This window comes from Lissotriton helveticus, chromosome 3_1 (genome assembly GCF_964261635.1).
Source record: "Lissotriton helveticus chromosome 3_1, aLisHel1.1, whole genome shotgun sequence".
Taxonomy (NCBI): Eukaryota; Metazoa; Chordata; class Amphibia; order Caudata; family Salamandridae; genus Lissotriton; species Lissotriton helveticus.
Window position 1 is genome coordinate 804,746,711 of NC_136061.1, and position 22,895 is coordinate 804,769,605.

At 45.3% G+C, this 22,895-nt stretch overlaps 1 protein-coding gene across 1 annotated transcript in view; it reads right to left on the reverse strand.

Moving 5' to 3' along the window:
• Positions 1 to 22,895, reverse strand: part of USH1C (USH1 protein network component harmonin) — an 898,978-nt gene that overhangs the window by 66,718 nt on the left and 809,365 nt on the right. Inside the window, exon 19 of the mRNA XM_078681063.1 lies at positions 7,300 to 7,409. Within this exon, the coding sequence (XP_078537189.1) occupies positions 7,300 to 7,409 (110 nt within the window). The remainder of the gene's footprint in view (positions 1 to 7,299; positions 7,410 to 22,895) is intronic.

Sequence of the window (22,895 nt, forward strand, 5' to 3'; positions counted from 1 at the left end):
ATGGTGTCGGAAATACAAAGGGGGTGGAGGAAAGTATTCACATGCTGGATGACAGAAGACCTGGGGTGGTGTGGAATGCAAAAAAACGATGCATTTAGGCCCAGATCTCTGTACTGGGGTGAATGTATGACATTGCTCTGCATTCTGTCCATCAATTGTTGTTTTTGCATTTGTCACCCGAGTGGGATGGGTATGCTCAGACGTGAGTCCCATGCTCTCCACACCACTGGAGTCAAACAATCCAGGCTGATGAAGGCCGATAGCCAGAAACCGGTTCTTGGATGCTTGATTCCGGTCCAGGAAAGACATGGCTGGCAGTTCGGGCTGGACTGTTCCCATGAGGCACAGGGTCAAGGCTGATTTGCATATTGCCATGTCTGACCTGGGGTGGTGTGGAGTGCAAAAAAAACGATGGATTTAGGCCCAGATCTCTGTACTGGGGTGAATGTATGACATTGCTCTGCATTCTGTCCATCAATTGTTGTTTTTGCGGATGACAGAAGAAGCATGCCAGCTGGGGGTAGAGATCAAAGCAAAGGGGAAAAAATACAAAGGGGGTAGAGGAAAGCATTCACGTGCTGGATAAAATAAGAAGCATGCCAGCTGGGGGTAGAGATCAAAGCAAAGGGGACAAAATACAAAGGGGGTGGAGGAAAGCATTCATGTGCTGGATAAAAGAAGAAGCATGCCAGCTGGGGGTAGAGATCAAAGCAAAGGGGATGAAGGGAAGCATTTACGCATGTGCTGGATGAAAGAAAATGCATGTCAGCTAGGAGTAGAAATCAAAGAAGCTGCGACAGCTGTGCACATCGAGCGCGCGCTTGTGCGCGTTCTAGCAAGCTGATCGCCGGCAAAGTAGCATTTCTTAGAGCACCAAAATGTCTCGCACAGAGCCGCGAATGCGCTGGCTCAGGCGAGACCTAAAAATGAATACTCAGAGCGGGACCAGATGTACCTTCAGGAAATGATCTATTACTCACTTAATAGCTGCAGGCATTGGAAGGAATTCTGGCTCAGGGCGCATATATTGGGAAGAAAATCCTCTTCTCCCATTGCAGACTCTGAGGCAGGCAGACCAATATTTTCCCTTAGATTTTGCAATAATTCAGGGAGCTTCACAACTGACTTAATCAGTCCCTTTTTTGTCATCCACATCATTATCCGGATGAACCACATAACTCAAAAGAGGTATTTTGCTTAGTGGAGGGCCTTATCTAGCCCTGAAAACAGCGTCTACAGCTCGCTCAATTATTACCTTGGTTGAAGCCAGGGATGGTGAGCTTGATAAGGGCCCCAGTGCTTCTTCATCTGCCTCCTTTATTCTGACACACACCAGACACAGCTGTAGACTGAACAGCCTTACTTAAAAGTTTTAAAACTGGAAGCGCTTCCTGATCGAGATCATTTTCCAAGCAACTCCTATTCTCACGAGAACACCCGTGAACAAACCATTTAGAATTGGTTCAGAATGCCGTAAACCGGCCCATGTGTGACCGTGCAGATCACGTGCAAGAATGTGCACAGGCACAAAGCCCCAAAGTTTTACAAACTCACCAGGTTACTCAAGCAACAGTCACAAGGGCACAAACAGTCTAGTTTCTCACAAAAGCACTCAGGCTTTATTTAGAAGCAATATTTTAAGTATTTACGCAGCACACAAACAGTAATAAAGCGAAAACACAACACAAGAAAAGTCCCAGACCCATTTAGAAAAAATGAATAAAATGTAATAAATAAATAGATTTAAGGTAAGTATAGAGCGTAGAATAACAAAGCGTGACTCGCAGTTACCTGGCCATGCGAGACTGGGTGAAGTTCACCAGTTCAGCTTCACAATGAAAAATGGGCAGATTCAGGGACCAGGTTAGTCCCTCTAAAAGATGTACCTTCTCAAAGTCTGGCCCAAAGATTCCAGTTCACGGTGGAGGATGCCATGGGGAGCAGGGAGAGCATCGCAGATGGATGTTGCTGTTGCACAAAGAGTAGACCTGGCCTCTTGGGGAGTCGTCGCTGGAGATTTGTGTGAGTGGTCACCGCGGGCTGTTGAAGTTGTAGCGCGAAGAGCAGATCTCACATTGGCGGCAACCGCTGGTGGTCACAGTATCACAAGGAAAGGAAACATCTTGGCACGAATGGGCCTGTTCGTTCTCACAAAAAGCAGCAAACTTCAGGATTACTCCTTTTTGAGTCAGAGGAGTGCACTCTGATGCCAGCCAAGGGTCCAGGACCTGGATGAGGCACCTTTTGTTGATCAGAGACCCAGGAAGGTCAGGCAGCAGGTCAGCTGGGCAAATGCAGGGATGTCTCTGAAGCTTGTTATGCCACTGTAGCTCAGTCAGCTGACCCTTGGAGTCACTTCTGCCTGGGGTTTAGGATGCAGGTGCAGCCTTCCTTCTCAGCAAGCAGGTCAGGCCTCAAGGAGCAGGGCAACAGGGCGTCCCTCTTCAGTTGTATCTAGAGGTCCACGAGTGTACTGAAGAGTGAGTCTGAGCATCCCATTTTTATAATACTTGCTTCCTTTGAAGTAGGAGAAGCTTCTGAAGTCCCTCCCCCAGAAGTGTCTGGAATTCCTTGCCTCCCTCCCCTAGTCTTTCTGTCTGTCTTCTAGTCTAGTCTGCAAGCACAACAGGCTAGTGTGAAGTCCTTTGGGCATGAACGGGGCCAGTGCCTTTTAAGGCAAGTGTGGTAGGTGACAGTTCCGCCCCACCCCATCAAGCCAGGATGGCTCATCCTGCCAGCAGCGAGGCCCTCTACTGTGATGCTGTCTGGGAGAAATACACAATACACCTAGTCATATGATGCAGGAAATAGACTGAAGGCCCCAAATGGTTAGGAAAAAAACATTCCAACTTTCTAAATGTGCAAAAACAACAAGGTGATGGATGGAATGCTTGACGTAATCTCAGCCGCTGGCAATTGCTCAGGGATGCATCCCAGTCTATCGTTTTTCGCCCACCATGCTACCTCAGTTTGGACATAGCCACATGCAAATCAGCCTTTATCATGCTCTTCATGGGAAAAGCTCATCTCCTGCTGGCAAGCCAGGTCCTCCCTGAACTGGAATGCAAGCAATCTAGGATTGGTTTCGCCCTGACAAGGGCTTATCAGCCAGGTATAGCTTGATTCCAGTGGCACCCCTAGCAAGGGACCCATGTCTGGAGATACCCGTCGCACTTAGGACATCAACTACAACATCAAGTTGCGGATGGGATGCTTAAATACATTTCCGCCACTAGCAATCGCTCCGGGCTGCATCCCAGTCCTTTGTTTTTCAACCATGAGCTGAAATTGGCTTGTGAAAGGCATTGTTGGAAAGGGGAGAATATCCCCTTTTCAACAATGCATCCCACAAACCAGTGTTGACCAGTGGCCAAAAGATGCACTTGGGGGGTGGGGGGAAAGAGTGCAGGCATTGGTCATTGGCTGACGCCCATGTATATGGGTTTAATGACAAAGTTAATAATCTGGTTAGCAACTTTAGGGACAAAAAACAAACATTAACATAAGAGAGGCATGTGGTAGACTCCACCCTCTTTTGCAAGTGACATGTCTAATTCAAGGTGATTTTGCATTATCATGGCTCTCATAGCAGCTAATTCCTCATTAATAACTGTTAAGGCACATGCAGTGTTAGTATCACGATTAAAAAACTGTCAACCTTAAATAATAATCATTACAACATTTAAGGCTCCTTCAACAGAAGATATTGTAGAGACAAATATATTTCCCTGCACCTATTCAAAGCAACGCTTATTTCTCCCTAAACTAGGTGAATTCCCTTCATTCAGATTATTAGTTGATATACTTTTGGAAACAATAAAGCTATAAAGCAACTCCCTACCCAATTAGGTGGTAACTGGAAATATGCAGATTTACCACGAACATAATATGTTCCTTTAATATTTGCTTCATGTCCTGTAAATCCTTCACCAAATAAGTCTGGTCACAGTCACTCCAATCCACAATTTCTTCAGTATCATTCCCTTCCCTTTCACAAATGATACCTAGTTTCTCCCTTTTGCCACATCCAAGTTTAAACTCAGATTAATTTCTTTTCTTTAGTCTTTTCGTTGTCTTTATTTACAATTCATTCTTCCACCTAAAGCTTCCTTCTTCTTCCTCATCCTTCCATTATGTTTGTCTAAATTCTTCCAGTATGGTTAATTTTAACAAAAGCTTGCATGCACTTGAGTTAGTAGAATTAGGGCTATTATAGGGTTGGAAATATCTCACCATGCATTTCCTTCTACTCAGCCTTCAATGTGCTTTTGAGTATCTGGAAATAAGGTTTGTCATCCTGGTGTGCCGGTTTGAAGAATTTGTGACAATTCCTTTGTGTTAAGGCAATGTATAATCAGGATATAAAACAGCTTTATTGTGTCCTGGTGATAATGCAGATTAAAACAAAAATACTACAGTAGAACAAATAAGATAATAGTGAGTGAAAGTAAGTGGACCTCTCAGCTGTGGAGTTAAGCTAATAGGAGCAAATAAAACAATTTTCTACTTTATAAGCCTTATATATTCAGCTAAAATTTGATAACAAACATTGTAACCAAAGATACTTTCGGATTTAACTCTAGTTAAGGTTAGAACTGACAATGAGAGGGGCCTTAACCTGTGTAAGAGAAAAGTGCATTCCTGTTGAATTTCCAATAGGGCCATTCCAAAATTGCAGTCTTTCACTATATTCACAGCACTCTCAGCAAACACAAACAGAGTGCCTATTGCTAGTCAAGTCCCAGATAACTGTAATGTAATACTAGAATTGAAGAACATGGGAGAATAACTTGAGTTGATATACATATTGAAAGCGTGATAGACTGATTGTAAGGTTAAAACCTTACAAACAAGGCTAACACAGTCCAACTCTTCTCTGCAAATACCCATCTCTCAGCCTGTTGCAGTCAGTTCTAGAGCAACTGCAAGCATAACTGAGCAAAGGATCTATCTAAGGCATCCATCACTGCTTGAAAATCAAACTCTTTGATTACAACTTCCACAGCTGACAATTCCAAACAAGAGGCAAAAAGAAGTCTAGTTTTGGAAGACTCTGGGGGAGCGAAGGAATATGAACCAATTGGAACAAAACTGTGCAGAGATTCACTGAGAACTAAATTGATCTTGCACCCAATCCAAGATGACACATTCAGGTCTTTTCTTAAAAACTGTAAAAGCATCATCATTACCGGTGTAACCAGGAGGGAGGGCAGGCAGCCAGTTGTATGACAGAGGTAGGCGTGGCTGAACTATGCGTGCCTCCACAACTTGGTCGCAACCATGAATGCGTCTTAGGCATGCATTCCTTTACCAGGAATGCCTTTACAATGATTTTCATCGTAAAGAAATATGTGTGCTAAATTGAAAAAAATCACCGATACACTAGACACCCCTAGCCATCAGTGGCAGTAGCCCATTTCACCTGGAGCAACTCGAACCAATCCCAAAAACATTTCTCCAGAAACTCCAAAATGTGCCCATTGGATAACATTAGACACCAGCACCTCAGAAACAACTGCTTTGCTACCTGTTTCTCTTGACCGATCCTTTTCAAACATGGAGGGACACAAGTCCCACTTGTTCCCGGCTACCTCACCAAGCCCCATCCCAATCGAATCATGGGAAAGGGTATGACATTTACCCCAAGCACACCAAATCGCAGCCAAACCTCACCAACTTCTATAAGCACGAAACTGAAACGAGCCCTGAGACCTAAACTCAGGGAAATTTAGCCCACTCCTACCCTAAGCCCTAGAACTACCCCGCCCCCTGCCCTATGCCCTAAAGCTACCCCCCAAAATGATCCCCCCTCCCAAACTAGGTGCAGCCCCTCTTACCTGTACACATCGAGCTTTCTGTCCCGACACTTCCTGTTTCTCTCCCGCCCTTCAAGACATTGAGATCATTCAATGCCTTAATCATGCATGGTTAAGCCATATGCATGGTTACTGCAAGCGTGGTTCCGCTTGCAGGGAAACCACATACATGCTTTCTCCCATGTTGTTAATGCCGTTATCCCAGGGAACCCAGTAATGGACCATGGAGCAAAAGCCTCCGCTGGCTAAGAGATGCAGGACCGCAAATTTGCAAATAATTAAAATATGGCATGTGGCAGTTGGCTGCATCTAACTGGGCCATGGGAACATTAACATGCAAGAAGTTTAAAGAAAATGCCATTTGGTAGACCCCATCCCTCTACAATAAAACTAGTTGTGTGAAAACATTACCTACTACTCTCAAAGTGTAGTAGAACAAGATTACTTTGAATACTTCATATTTTGTCAAGCAACAAGACATATCACTAATTATATCACTCAGCATTAGATCAACAGTGATTCATTCACAGACATGATAGGTACAACCCAGAGAGTAGCAGGGCAATTTTCATTGACGCACACATGCACAACCTGTACAGCATAGACTTCATTAATGTAACTACACACTCAACCTGTTTGGCATGGATAGAATTAGGTAATTCCTTTCTTACACAGCAGAGGCACAGCAATACAGGAGTAGAGCAAGCAACATTCTCAAGTAGTCCCATGACTGAAAGTAAATAAGTAAACATTTTGATTGATATCTTTCTCACTTCAGTTCATGATCCTGGGAAATAAATACATTGATCTGTTTTTTTCTTTTACAGTATTCCAGTTATTTATTTTATTTGGATGCATCAGAAATCATTAGCAGCAAAACAGGTGTCCTATGGTGCTTAGTTTCATCCAACGTGGCAGCCTCTCCTTTTTCTATAGACTTCAATGTCTTTTTATAGGGTATTTCAGCCCCTAGTCCTCTTGTTAGTTTAACCGACGTGAGGTGCTTGTGTGAGACATACCAAAGGTGATGGCATTCAACAACCAGTTTGGCCAAAGGCAGAAGGGCTATAATGCAATTTAAACATTCTACACAATGAGGGTAACAATCTCAATTAAACCAGAGACACTGAAAGACAAACATTGGAAGGCTGGAGCAGAATGTATTCACCAGCCGCTATTGGCCCTGAGCCACTTTACTATTTTCACTGAAGGTCTCAACATTTCAATGTTCTCAGATATAATTATTAATCTGACAGCATTCCATTGACCACCTACCTCTCAGATCTATCCATAATTTCTCTAATATCCTTAAGTCCAAGGAGTGGTCATAACAAATTTGATACAGTTGATGATGCAACACAGTACAATACTTTTACAAAGAATCAAATACATTACAAAGTAATTAATATCTTGATAAATGTAAATGCTTTTTTAATGACTTATCAAAATCAGTGCAAAAATCAGCTGCCAAAGAATAGCCTACCCCGCCTTTGTTCCAAGCCTTTGTCAGTGTTGCTTGGGCTTCTGTCAGTGTAACATCTGTCAAAATCTTCCCATTGACAGCCATTATCTCATCGCCTTTCACTATTCCACCTACAAGGAAGGCAAGCATCACGTAAAATAAAAATATCATCACCATTTTTATTTATGTGAGCTGAAATGCAAAGTAGATTTCCAGTCAATGGTATAAAAGTGGAAAAATGACCTTTCAAAAGTGTTCTAATACTGTACTGTATTGCTTTTGTTGACCTGATAGAAACCCGTTGTTATGCATATTCAAGTCAAATCTACTGGTTTAGTATGAATACATATTTTTTCAGAACCACTTTCTCATAATCAATATGGCAGATATCATCAGCATTTTTACATGTAATCCATAGCCACAAGAACATATTGCAGCAATTGCTGCTTGTACTTGTATTTATGATATTGTTTGACTCACATTCCCATCAATCAGCCCAATCGACCTACCCCTTTTCAGGTTACTTTGCTATCTTGAAAACAGATTTTGAGTTACTTTAAATCAAAGAAATTGACTTTTTTCTTCTGAATGCTTTTCCTCAAAAAGGGAGTAAATTCAACCTAACCTTTCCTGCTGACACTGGTTCACTTTCCAACATAAACTGGCAGTAGTAGATGAAAGTAAGGGAACTCAATAAAAGATCACTATATGCAATACATAGATTTTTTTCCACTTATTCATGTCTGCATCTACAATTTCAACCGCCTACTCTCCACCTTCAACCCCGAAGAACTCTACCAACCAGCAAATATCTGCCAAACAATTACCACCAGGTCTCTGCTCGTCAATTACGGCAATTACCACCTCAACCATCTGGTCTTCCAACCACGCCAGGGTGCTCACCACTTTTGCCCCACTACCTCTACAACCTCGCAATGAACCCAATCAGTACACAACTCACCAGCATCCTCAACCCATCCATATCCACAGTAACCTTCCCGGACAAATGGAAGCACCCAGATGTCAGACCCCTCCTTAAAAAAGCCTCCGCCGACCCCAGCGATCTCAAAATTTATCTTCCCATCTCCCTGGTCCCCTACTCAGCCAAAGTACTCGAGAAAGCCACCAACCAGCAGCTCATCGAATTACTGGAACAAAATCACCTAATGGACACCTCCCAGTCAGGATCCCTTGCAACCACAGCACTGAGACCGCACAGACATTAGAACAAACCTCGCTAGTGGATAAACTGTGGGTCTGATCCTCCTCAACCTCTCTGTGGCGTTCAACACCTTCTCCCACAACAACCTCCTCAACAGACTCTACAACATAGGCATGCAGCAAGATGCCCTCAAGTAGATTGCCTCCTTCCTTACGGGATGCACGCAGTGCATCTAACTGCCTCCCTTCACCACTGCCTCCAAAAAAATCATATGCGTACCACAATGATCATCCCTCAGTCCCACTCTGTTCAACATCTACATGACCCCCTCGCAGAAGTCATTAGATCCCATGGACTCAACATGATCTCCTAGGGAGATGAAACTCTACTGATCCTCTTGCATACAGAGGTCCTCTCCAGTGCCCAAACAAACTTCTGACCAACGTAGCCAAATGGATGAGTGACAACTGCCTCAAACTCAACTCTGACAAAACTGAAGTACTGAACTTTGGGAAGAACACCTCCATATGGGACCACAGCTGGTGGCCTGCAGAGCTATAGGATGTACACCCACACTGACTGACCATGCTCGCAACTTCGGCATCAACCTCGACAGCCAATTGACCATGAGATGCCAAGTCATAGCAGTCGCCTCCTCCTGCTTTCACACACTTTGCATGCTCTGCAGAATCTTCAGATGGATCTCAACCAACACCAGAAAGACCATCACTCAGACTCTCGTCACCAGCCAGCTCGACTACGGCAACGCCATCTACGCCGTTATCTCCACCGAGCTTCAGAGAATACAGAGCTCCACAGCCAGACTTATCCTGAGTCTCCCTAAATGAACCCGCATCGCCCCCCCCCCCCCCCCCCGCCGAGAGACCTCCACTGGCTCCCCATCCAGAAGAGATGCCAGTTCAAGATCCTCACACACGCATGCAAAGCCTTCCATGACCTAGGACCTGAATACATCAACCATTGACTGAACTTCCACTACCCGTCTAGACACCTGTGCTCCTCTTCACTCGCACCCCCCCCGCATCCGTTACAGCAGCAGCAGTGGCCGCTCCTTCTCCTACATCACTGCCAAGACCTGGAATGACCTTTCCCATCAGCTTAGTACAGCCCCCTCACTGTCAGACTTCAGAAAGAGACTCAAGACCTGGCTCTTCGATGGCGGCATAGCACCCAGGTACCCCTAGGGGTGGCAGTGTTGCACTTTACAAATTTTGATTGATTGATTGATTGATTCTTGCACGCCGTCCAAGCAGAGAGCAGGTTGTACTGTTCTTGATAACTAAGATGCTTCTGATAGTTTGTGTAGGAAATGCCATTGCCTAATTGTTCTACACATAAAGGGCCTATCCACAATTACAAGAACTAGAACTACAGTAGCACTGTTCACATACTACAAACTGGTATTCACTAACATAGGGGTGGAGACTTCTACCTCAAACTCCACCTCTGTTATAATTATTTTCTGGAGATCTTCACCACAGTACCAAAGATTTCTGCACTCTTAAGTCTTTGTTATAGAAGTAAATGAGGAGGGGCAAGAGGTAGTGGCTGGAAAATAGGAAATACTTTCTGCAAAGTGAGAGGGGTTTAGGGAAAAGTAAGCAAGGAATTAGAGAGGGGCAGGCCACTACAAACATGGCACCCATAAAGGAGTATGCCCATTGCTATTCACAAACTACACTTCTAGGTTACTGCAGCCCTAAAGATGACTAAAATGTAGTACATGTATGTGTATGCCAGCCAAGAACTGGGGTAAGAGGCATTGCCCACTCACAGATACAAGGTACCTTTAGTTAGGTATGCTTTTCCATAGAAAGAGCGCTTTCTGGTTTGCTAATAACTTTGGCCCTATTTGAAGCATCTTCCCAAAACTATCCAAAAACAACGTTCACCTACTTCACCTCCATCCTTGAAAGATTTGGGGTGATCCAACAAGTGGGGGCAGAGAAAAAAGGAGGGCCCAAAAAAGCAAAATCCCCATGTATTTCCCATACACTTCTTTAGACAAAGACCGAGCAAAAACTGCTGAACGGAATTAAACCAAATTTGGCAGGAAGCAAAATCTTGTTCCACAGATTGTGCTTTTTGTGATTTGGTGTAAGTGCATTCAGTAGTTTTTGAGAAAAATTAAGGTTAAAATATACGTGCATATCCTGGTGGTAGGTCCATGAGTGTCTCGTGACAGTCTTGTGGGAACATCACTTTAAAAATAGAGCATTCTGATTGACCCAGGGAGCTTGTTTCCCTTGGGCCATCTTGCTCGACTCCTGCAGGAGTGACTGCTCCTATTCGCTGCGAGCAACATGAGAAAAATGTTTCTGGCATACATTTAGGTCTCTGGGACTTACTCCACTGTACTGAAGTTTTAAAAGAAAATTATAATAAAAGGCAGGGTAGGGATTTCCTGAACTCCAAGGCCCAATGGGGAGGATCCAAAGGGACGCCCCCCGGGGCCATAATTTGGAGAAACAATTGTCAATTTTGCCCAGATCGAGCAAGAGTCTTACAGAAATGAGGCAGAAGAAATGGTGGCTGCTATTATACATAAGAGGGAGGACCCATCAGTAGGACCTCTCTTCCCAGCCCATTTCGGTCCTCTGGTACCACATCCGCTAGGGCCGGTATCATTCGAGGGTAAGGGGTACGCAGCCCCCTCCGCAAGTTAATTTCAACTTCGGAGACCCCATCCCTGGGGTCCAATGCTTTTATTAAGGGGAGAAACATGTGGCACCGCTCTCCAAGCTGTTTTTGGCTCCGGGGACACCATCCCCCCATGCCCAATGCATTTATAAAGGTGAGGGGTCAAGCAGACCCCCTGACTGAGATATTTTCAGTCCGGTGGACCTCATCCCCTAAGGCCAAAAGCATTTATTCAGAGAAGTGGGGCATGCTGCTTCCTTCCATGAGCCATTTGCGGCCCCAGGACTTGATCCCCTGGAGCTCAAGTAATTTATTAAGGGGAAGGGGACCATGCAGCTCCACCTCCCCGAGTTTTAAAAAGGCCCTTGAGACCCCATCCCCCCGGTCACAGTAGTTTCCTAGCCCAAGCTACTTCAGGCAGGGAAACGTGTTTGCTCCCATCTGGCAGGAGCATTTTCAAATCTCCTGCCAATGGTGTGCAAACACTCAGGACCCGGGTCAAAGAACTAACTTAAGCCAAAATCCTAAACTTACTACCATTTTGGTATTCACAGAAGACACTTATTCATTTTGATATTCACAGAAGGCACTTACTCATTTCGGTATTCACAGAAGTTAGGACTCCTAACTTTAGGACTCCTAAATACCTACTGTGAATACCGAAAGTCTTAAAATTAGGATTATTATTAGTATAGTAGTAGTAAAGTTAGGACTCCTAACTTTAGGACTCCTAAAGGCCTTCTGTGAATACCGAAAGTCTTAAAATTAGGATTTATCTCAGATTAGTAGTAGTAAAGTTAGGACTCCTAACTTTAGGACTCCTAAATGCCTTCTGTGAATACTAAAAGTCTTAAAATTAGGATTTTTCTCAGGTTAGGAGTAGTAAAGTTAGGAGTCACTTTACTACTCCTAAACTAAGAAAAATCCTAATTTTAAGACTTTCGGTATTCACAGAAGGCATTTAGGAGTCCTAAAGTTAGGAGTTCTAACTTTACCAACCACTAAACTGAGAAAATCCTAATTTTAAGACTTTCGGTATTCACAGAAGGCATTTAGGAGTCCTAAAGTTAGGAGTCCTTACTTCTGTGAATACCGAAATGAGTTAGTGTCTTCTGTGAATATCAAAATGAGTAAGTGCCGCCTGTGAATACCAAAATGGTAGTAAGTTTAGGATTTTGTCTTAAGTTAGTTCTGTGAATCGGGCCCTAAGCCTGCTCCCAGTCGGCGGGAGCTTTAAAAATGCTCCCGCCGGCTGGAGGCAAACTTTTGTTCTGTTTTCCTACCCACACTGATGCTGACAGTGAAAGAGATCAGCAGATTTCTCCTGCATTGAGAGAGCCACATAAATAGCTGCTCTCTCCGGGAAGGGGCAATGCCAGCACTCGCACTATGCAGGGAGCTGGCTGCAGCAAAGGGGGATCAAGGGGCTCCCCCACAGCCCACAATGATGTGCCCCAGTATTTATTATGCACGCCCTGGGAGATAGGGTCCCCGGGGACAAAGTAGGCTCAGTTTTCGTCCCCTTTTAAAAAAGCACCAACGGTCCCAGGGGATGGGGTCCCTGGGGCCAAAATAGGCTTGGGGAGAGAGGCTGTGCACAACTCCCCTTAATAAATGCATTGGTCCAGGAGGATAGAGTCCCTGGAGTGATAACGGTTCAGGGAAGGGGGAATGTGCCCCCTCCCCTTAATAAATGCATTTGGCCCCAGGGAAAGTGGTCCCCTGGGCCCAAAAATGGCTTGGGGACGCTCCCCTTTTGAAAAAGGTACGGCACCAGGGTGTGGGGTTCCCAGGGACTATAAAGGTTCAGGGAGGGGGTGCCACATGGCTCTCCCTTTTATTTACATTTTGGTCCCGGGGATGGGATCCATGGGGCATAATTAGGCTCACAGAGGGGGGCCACTAGCCCTCTTCCCTTTATTAAATATTAAGCCCTGGTGGCTAATGAAGCTTGGAGAGGGGAGCTGTAGCTCCTACTTCCATTGGGTTTGGCCGTGTAGGATGGGGTCCCTGGGGCCTGATAAGGTTTGAGAAGGGCAGTCATGCAGCCCCCTCCCCTTTTAAACAAAAAAAGGTCCAGGGAGATGGGGTCCCCGGGGCGTATGGTGGCTAGGAGAGGGGCCCCCCTTCCCCTTTTTATTGTGATGGGATCCCAGGGGCCTAATAAGGCTCAGGGAGGGCAGCTACATGCTCCCCTCCCCTTAGATTTTAGACTAAGTGGTTGGGATCCCAGGGACCCAAGAAAGTTTAGGAGAAGCGTTGCATTGCCCTTTCCCTGTTTAATTTTATTTGGCCCTGGAGATTGGTGTCCTTGGGGCCTTTTAAGGCTTGGCAAGAGGAGCCATGCTGCACACTCCCCTTTCAATTGGAACTGGCCCCAGGTGATGGGGTGCCCCTGGGGCCAATTAAGGCTTGGGCACGGACTGCATGCCCCATCCCCTTAAAATATATGTTTTGGCATTGGGGATTGGGTCCCCGGAGCCCGAAAATAATTCCTACGCCACACACCCCTAAGGCTGTGTGTGGCGTCAGGTTAGCTTCCTGCTGGGGGTTTGGACACTGGGCTAGGCGGCATGCCAAGCCCTATGGCCAACACCCCACTATGCATAGCCAAAGGCTGCACACAGTGGGGTTGTCACACTGCTGTTGGTTTGGCCATAGTGCCTAGCGTTAGGCCAAGTCCTGTGGCCAACCCCATGCTGCGCACGGCTAAAAGCAGTGCGAAGCATGGAGTTGGCTGTCTGTGTGAGATTGACCTCAGAGCCTGGCAAGCCTGGGTCAGGGACTGTGACCAATCCCCACAGAGAAAAGCCAGAGTCTTTACACATGGCAATAAAATATTACTTTACTTTAAAAAAAATTAGAAATTGATTGAAAAAAATGAAGGTTAAAGTAACGTATAGTTAGGTGTGATGAAAAGATCCATTTTTAAAAAAAAACTCAGATTTCATTGAGAAAAGCAAAGGCTAAAGTGACTTCATAGTTATGTGAGTATGTCAGTCACAACATTAGGGTTTTGCAATCAAATAACCACAGAAATTCACTGGTTATAGTTAGCAGAGCAAACCATAATGTGTGCCCCGCCATACACTGCTTATGGCCTCACATATTACATCACTCATGGCATGTTCTATGACATTGTTTATGACATCACTGATAACATCTCAAATTACATTACCCAATGAGTGTACTAGTTTGTTTTAGAATTTACATAGTGGCGGCAACTATCCTAATACTTCTCTTCCTAATTTTGTGCAGCCAGTGGCCAGATAATGGGTGCACATGTTTACAAAATGCATGTGCGTCTAATGCATCATAGTTTTGTATTGAAGAGTAACTCTGTGTGCAGGTGATAGTTGACAACGTGTGCTCAGCATGTTCCACACACTTTTTTTGGGCTCTAAAAAAAAAGTTTACAACAGGGCAAAGATTCTTACTACTACAAACTAGGGGGCCCATTAGGATGGCGGGCGGACTTTGTTCGCCCGCCATCCTATCTTAAAATGGGACCGCCCGCCATAAGGACGGGGGTCCCATGTCGGCCATTAGGATGCGTCCGTCACAGTGGCGGGCGCATCCTGCATTCCTGTCATTGTGGCGGGCGGTGCACTCAGCACCGCCTGCCACAATGCCAGGAAGGCATGTCATGCACTTCCATGTACCACCACGCGGTGCCTGCCATGTTGTGCATGGAACTGCAGGGCGGTACCATAGGTACCCCCCATGTGCACCTCCCACCCCACAGAGTCCCTGGGGGCCCGTAACAGGCCCCCGCAAGCAATCCCCGCATGCATTTCTGTGGCGGCAATGCCGCCACCGAAAGGCATGTATACATCCCCATCCTAATATGGCTGGCGGTGTCTAACAGGCACCGCCACCATATTAAACTCTTTTCCGCCCGGTCAACTTGTTGACTGGGCGGAAAAGCGGCGGACGGTCTTTCCATCCGCCGCGGTCCCCCGCCATAGTAATATGGCGGGGGTGAAATGGGTGGCAAGCGGGGAAGGATCACGGGCAGATCGCCACCGCCATACGGGCGGTGGCGATCCGCCCGATATCCTAATGAGTCCCTAAGTATTGTTAGCAGATACTAAGTACTGTAAGCAGTTATTAAACAGAATCGCCTCAACATGACAATTTCTCAATGACATAAAAGACTGTGTGCACAAGATACTTACCTATATACGTGTGCTTGTTTTGCTTCAGAAGATGGGTTATCTTTAAAGTTTTCACCACAGTATGAAGTCTGCATATAGTATGATCTTTAGCACTTTCAGACCTTGGTAATCTTTTGTATTTTTTATTGTGTTTATTGGCATTTCAGCATCAATATTCCGGACACTATGGAGTGCACATGAGCTACATTCATCATCAACAGTAGAGCCATGGATTCTTAATTATTGTAGACCTGTTACATATCTACTATCGTCTGGCTCATCCCATATTGTAGAAGATTGGTCTATCCACAATAACAGTACTTTTAGGGGAGGTCAGATCATACATAAACAAAAAGTCTGTTGTTTGTGCAATGCAATACCACAATCCATTAAGCTCCACCCTCCCTAACTCCCCCCATATGCTTCCCAAAGTGAGCACTTCATGAGGACTATGAGGGCTGACCATAAAACTGTGGAAGCTAGGCAGCACTCAACTTTATACGTGGCAATCAAATGGCCATTTGGGGGACTGTATGAGCGGGCTTCAGAGGCTGGAACCCTTTCTGGAGGACTCAGTGAGTTGTTTAACACTGTTGTTAGGGTGTGTGTCATCTCTCCCCAGGCAAGCATCATCTAGTAGTTTGTCGTCTTGTTTAATGAGCTGCATGTGGGCTTATTCGGCTCCTGCCCACTCTACAAGGTCATCCCACCACCTACTCATCTGCAGAGGTCAAGCACTAATTCAGTGTATTTCAATGTGCCGTTTGGCAACAGTGACTCCTAGTATTGTGTACCTTCTGCTTAGCTTTTTTGGGGGTTGTTGAGGAGTGCGCCTAATAGACATATTCTGATTTGTCTCAGAACCATCCAGCCAGTCACCGCTGTGAGATGGATCACCATCTCCATCCCAAAAATTGTCACACCTGGGCATCCCCAGACCATGAGTAAAAAATCTGCATCATATGTACTGCAACGGGCACAAGAAGAAACTCTCTGGGGGCATATGGATTGGAGTTTTTTTGGTGAGAGATATACCATCTGGTCATAGCTATATTGTATTAATTTGAATCATGTGTTAACTGATACTGTCTTTACCGCCATATGTACTTCACCCACTCCTTTGGGGTAATGGGTTCCTCACTAGAGCTCTTCCAGCATTCTGCTACCTGAAGTGGCCCCAGATGCTGGTCTCAACATGCATGATTAACTGCCAACCTCCAGAAAAACGCCAACAAGGTGCCTAGCCGGCGGGCAGTGGTGGTCAATTTTGCCTATTGTAAAAATTATCCTTGTCCTAGTCCAAATAAATGAAAGGTATCTTGAATAGTTCTGAAACGATTGTCCTGGTATAAATCTGTGAACATATTTTAGCCACCCCCTCACCACTTTTCAGTGGACATTATTTGAGCAATTTGGGAAAACGGGGCACAATCTATATGTCAAAAATCCGGGGCATAGGGCATCTGCTGAATCACTTGGCAGACCGCTCAGTCCTACAAGCATCAGGTTAGACTGATCACATGGGTTAATGTATCCGGAAAGTCTCCACCTCTCATCAGAAGTTCCCATGGTTGGTAACAATAATGGGAGCCTGCTGAGAGAAAACTCTCCCAATTATCTTCTCCATCGAGCCAGTGGACAGTATGCTGGAGGCGGGTGGCCATGTAAAAAAGCTCCAGTTCAGGGACCTTAAGTCCCCCTCTATCCCTCTCTCTCAAGCCCGACCCTACTGCGCCTTCCAGCCCATGATAGAAGTGCATAAAGACATCTTGTCAATACCACCATTTTCAGAAGGGCTATCTTCCCCTTTAAAGACAGATGTACTGTATTCCAGAATTCTATAGTGGGATGCAGGGCATTCATCATGTGGCCCAAATTTAGGTTATGAGTTATTTGCTTCACTCGAGTGAGGTAAAACCCCACATAGCATAGCATGTCGCTTTTTCAAGGAATACCCGCCTCTGGCAGTTGTTCTGGTGGAAGCGCACTCAGTAGTCCTATGGGGATCAATGCAGATTTAGTTGTTTTGACCTCTAAGTCTGAGAATGCCCCAAACTCCTGCATCAGATTTAATAGGAGGGGGAGAGTTACGTCAGATTGATGAAGGAATACCAATGCATCATCTACAAAAAGCAAGACTACATGTACTGTTGGCCCCACGGTCACTCCTCACCCTCCAAGGATCTGATGAAGGCGACATGCCAAGGGCTCCAACGTTAAGGTGAAGATAATTGGGGACAATGGGCAGACTTGCCACATGCCATGCTGGAGGGAGATCACAGCAGACACACAGTGTCCAGTGCAAAACTGTGCAATCGGTTGTTTGTATAAAAAGTTCACCCTTATGTAAGTCTGCCCCAGTCTAGCTGCCTAAAATACCTGCCATATATAGTCCCAATTGACTCAATCAATGGCCTGCTCTATGTGTGGAAAGTATTAGTGGAGTTCCTGGATTCAGTCCAGGCTACTGTTGCACTGCTATAATCACTCGCAAGGAGTGTAAATCCAAAATTTCAAAAAGTATACAAACTATTTCATGTTAATTCGTTACTTGTACACATTGTAATCATGCATAGTTTCACAATTTAACTCATTTTCATTTTATTCAATTGATTATTTCTTATATAAATTCACAAGAAAGCGCAATATGTGACGTTGTTGCAAATTCACAAGCATCTACATGTAAACAACAATATGATTATGCGCATCCCAATGCATTTCGGGCAGATAACAGTGCCCTTCATCAGGGGAATCTGTGGAATGATATAACATAATGTAAGTATCTATTGGCGGCAGAATATACAAGGAGACATTTTAGAGATTGTCAGGATTTATCAAGCTCAACTATCTGTACCAAAGTAACTGAAACAGTGTGTGAAAACGTAAAAAATAATGAAGCATGACCCGTTCAATACGTGGTTGGTGATTACTTGAGCATAAGAGCTTACTCTTCATAAACACAACAAGTGTAGTGTGCTGTGTCCTGTGTTAGTATCCTTAGTCAAAGTGTTTAATATGTGCCATGCAATTTCATGCTTCAAGTGGCTAAAGTTTTGTGCCATGCAGGTCTTGACTTGGTTGGAAACGGTGTCAAGCAATTTTGGTAGCCCGAGGTGAGCATGCATGAAGTGAAACTTAGGCGCTTATAGAAAGCCTTACTTCAGTGCGCTAATTCGATTTCCGGATGTCAGGAGATACCCTTCTGTGGTTCCAGCCCTATTATGGGTAAAAATAACCCAACATGTTTTAACTAATAACCATGAGGTGTGCACCCGTATTATTAAAAAACAGACAGACGCGATTACCGTATAGGCAGGTGAACACGATCCTCTGTGAAAAAACGAACAGCACGGATCAGTTAGTTATCGTATGCTGCTAAGGCAGTGCTCGACATATATCGTGTGCCATAGTTGAGCTTACCGTGAATGTTAAACGCGGGTGCTCTTCTGCGTGAACGACGGTGCCGGTATGGTGGAAAACGCTAACAGGAAGTGACTGTATATGTGGTGGATGATAAACATAAATGACGGACCACGGTCGCGCCATGTTGGAAGAATAAATAAGCCTAAAGAAATCTCTACCAAACATACAAACTTGTACTCAGACATCTGATCTGTCTGGATATAAAAACCCAATTGTACACAATGTGCCGGTCCATGTCCAATTCATTGCAAAAAACTTTAGTATAATATCTGCCACTACCAGTGTGCACAATCTACTTAACTAAGTCGAATACTTGACTCTCTGTCAGACAAAGTTAAACATTAATGACAGACTGTAATAAAGGTTGTGTCATCATGGAAGGTGAATGGATGGAAGCATTTTAACCTTTTAAATCATTGCAATACTGTTGAAAAAAATGGTCAGCTACGTTTTTAGTGCAGAAGCTTAAGTGATAAATTAAATTAAATTAAAAGAGTCACAGCAGAAAACGCAAAATTGCTGGTGTAACACTGAACAGTATTAATGTATAAGCACTAGTATGCAGAATGTGTCGATTCATATCTGTTACATTAAAAAACCATTAACAGGTACTATGTAGAGGAATCTGCCACTATTGGTGTGCACAATCTAATTGATTGAATAGAATATGCATGTGGTTACATAAAGCATGACAGTTCAAACTTATCATTGAGCCCTGTCGGTGTCAAGGTTCGTAAAAACCATATCCAATGTGTCTCACGTTGAGACAAAAGCTTCGCTCGGTCATGTCCTGAGCTAGGTTCAATAGCTTGAAGAACCCCGAATCTTAGTTGGGATATGTTGTGTTTGGCAGTAACCCAATGCATGGCCAGAGGAGAAGTGGTGTTCTGCGTGCGTATACGGCTTTTGTGCTCTGTAATTCTTATGCGCACACTGCGTTCTGTTTTTCCAACGTCATATAAGTCGCACGGACATTTGATGTAATAAACTACAAAATCACTATTACAATTTGTAGTGTGTGAAAACGTAATGGTTTTGCCCGATCTTGGGTGGTTCATTGACTTGCCGATTACTGCATTATTGCAATTAGAACAATTGTAACATTTACTGAACCCTCTGTGTGTAACCTTGGGTTGAGATTGTTTTTTGTTCAGGATCTCCTTCAAATTACTTGCCCTTTTGTATGCAAATAATGGGGGAGTGTTAAATATTCCAACGAAATCAGGTTCTGATTGCATCAGACTCCATCGATTAAGAATGATCGATTTTACTTGTCGTGATTGGGTTGAATATGTTGACACAAAAACTTCTCTAGATGAGGACGCAACTATGTGTGGAAAGGCCAGTGCATAGGGATCATTCATCAGTCCTGGGGAGTGTAACACATGCATTAACAGACATTTATTACATAGCATGTTTCTGTGGGGAATAAAGCCTGACTGGTCAGTATAAACCAGACGCAGGAGACATGGGAGGAGCCATGCAACCAGCACCTGACTTAGGGGGTGATTATGATGGCAGTGAACCCGACACCGGCAGTCTGCCAGTGGCGGGTTCACCGCCATCGTGTGGCCAATTACCGCCCGCCAGATCAAGAAGGCAGGTGGTGCGTCTGGCGGGCAAAAAGTGCGTCCGCCACAGGTCTGACAGAGACAATTGTTACGATTGCTTGTCGGACCGGCCCCACATCCTCAAAATGGTGGCGGTGCCTAGCAGGCACCGTCCGACATATTAGGATGCTGGATTCCCGCCAGCCTTTCCATGGTGGTGCATCTGCCATGGAAAGGCTGGCGGGGATGGACTTTGGGGGTCTGTTGCGGGCCCCCCTTGACCAGGGGAACTTTTGTTTTGCACTTCATTTCCCTGCACCATGTGTCTGCCACGTAGTGCAGGGAAATGCAAAACCTGCATTTTTTCCATTGCGGTGGGTGCTACAGCCAGCAGCAACCGCCACAATGGAAAACATGTAATGCGACCACCACAGTGGCCGTTGCATTGTAATTGGGCATGTGGGACCCCAGCACTATGTCGGACGGTCACCATCTCTGTTAGGGTGGCCGCCCGCCATCCTAATCAGGCCCTTAATATTTTCTGACCCACATTCAACAGCGTTATCGAGCGATAAGAACACACCAATATGGGAACTTTCAGAGATTTCCTGATTAGTACTATCATGTCCTCCCGCATGATGTCTGGTAGTATCCCATTGGAGAAGGTCTGCTGATACACTGTCAAGAGCCTATGCACTAAAGCCTACCCACTAAAGCTTTAGGGAAGGCCTTATAAAACTCAGCCAGGAGTCCATTCCTGCTTGGCATCTTTGAAGTTTTTATGGAGTCAATTTCTCCTTTAATCTCTTGTTTGGTAAGAAGGGCTCCCAGCGTTTCTCAAGCCTCACCTGATATTTTGTTAATAACAGCCTTGTTAAATTGTGGATTGTAGTGCCCACAGGGAGGGGGTGGTGTAATCGTGACGCACGTGGTCTTCGAAGACTCTGTTTATCACCTGTTGAGTGGTGACAACCCGTCCTGCACTAGTATTTAATTTCACGACCAGTTGCGTTAAAGTCTGTGAGCATATCAGGTATGCCAACAGGCAGCCAATCTTGTCTTCTTCCATATATCTACTCTGGCTACTGACAATTTGTAAGTTTCTCTAGCCTGTCCCACAGTTGAGAGACTATGGGGCCCATTACGATGTTGAGCGGATCGCCACCGCCATGGTGGAAGTGGCGATCTGCCTGACATTAATGCCCGCCCGCCACCCATTTCCCCCCCGCCATATTACTATGGCGGGTGGACCGTGGTGGACGTAAACACCATCCGCCGCTTTTCCGCCCCTGTCGCCTTGCGGCCGGGGCGGAAAATGTTTAATATGGTGGCGGTGTCTATGAGACACCGCCAGCCATATTATGATGGGCTTCCTGATATGCTTTTCCGTGGCGGCAATGCCGCCATGGAAAGGCATACGTAGACTCCCTGGGAGTCCGGGGGTGGGGGGTGCTACCCCCCCCCCGCATTTCAAAGTGCAACATGGCAGGCACCGCGCGGTGCCTGTCATGTTGTGCTTTGAAATGCACAATGTGTAGTTTTTACCATTGCCGCGGGCGGCGCTTCCTGCACCGCCCGGCGCAATGGTAAAAATACAGGATGCGCCCGCCAGTGTGGCAGGCGCATTCTAATGCCCAAGGCGGGACCGCCACTCCTATGGCGGGCAGTCCCGTTTTGCACGAGGATGGCGGGCGGGCAAAGTCCGCCCGCCATCCTTATGGGGGCCATGGTGTCTTTGTCTGTCCCAGTCAGCTGTTTTGTCATGTGCAAGAATCTTTTCTAGCGAACCATCTCCGTTGCCTCCCTCGTTATATCCCTTTTTAAGATGTGTTTGAGGCCTAGTGAAGTAGGCATACATACCCCTCGCACTGTCACAATGTATTGGTCTAATGTGTCTTTCAAGGTAGGCCAGAACACTGGATCTGTTAATGCCTCCACCTGGAGCTGTCATAGTGTTACTCTATGCCAGATCTGGCTAGTTGAGTACTGTAGCAAAAGCGGGGAGTGGTCCAAGAGGTATCGCCCCAAATATGCTGTATCATGTGACTGTGGATTGGACCAGTAGAAATCTAATCTACAGTGTGTCAGACGCTGGTGTATAGCAGGAATATGTGTGTGGGTGTTGGACATGCCAAATATCCACTTGTCCACATCCTCTCCAAATAATTACCAGTCGTCAACATTCGGAGCGTATATATTAATAAGGCAAAGAGTATGTCCATCAAATGTCCCCTCTAGAATAACGTAACATCCCTCCATGTCTACCTGCACCCTACCTGCCTTTTTAATGGTGTTCCAGGTGCCACCCAGATGAGAGTGCCTCTTGCATAACCCAAAAAAGGATGTGGATTAGAGCTGTCCGTGCCATCTCAGGCGTAATGCTGGCAAACAATCGCCCCAAACATGCATTTCTTGTAATAACACCACTTACACCCCATATCTCTTGAGCTAAGCATGGACCCTATTCCTTGTTGTGCGGTGTTCAAACCTCTAACATTCCAAGTAAGAAATTTGTATGTAGCATCTTTAGTATTGATCGTGTTTTCAAGTAGCGAGCCGTGGGAACCATATAAGTATTGGGTGCCCAAAATCTCCCAGCTGTGCCAAATAAACACGGAAGCATTCCCATTCAACAAAAAACCATGTACCAACATTTTCCATCCC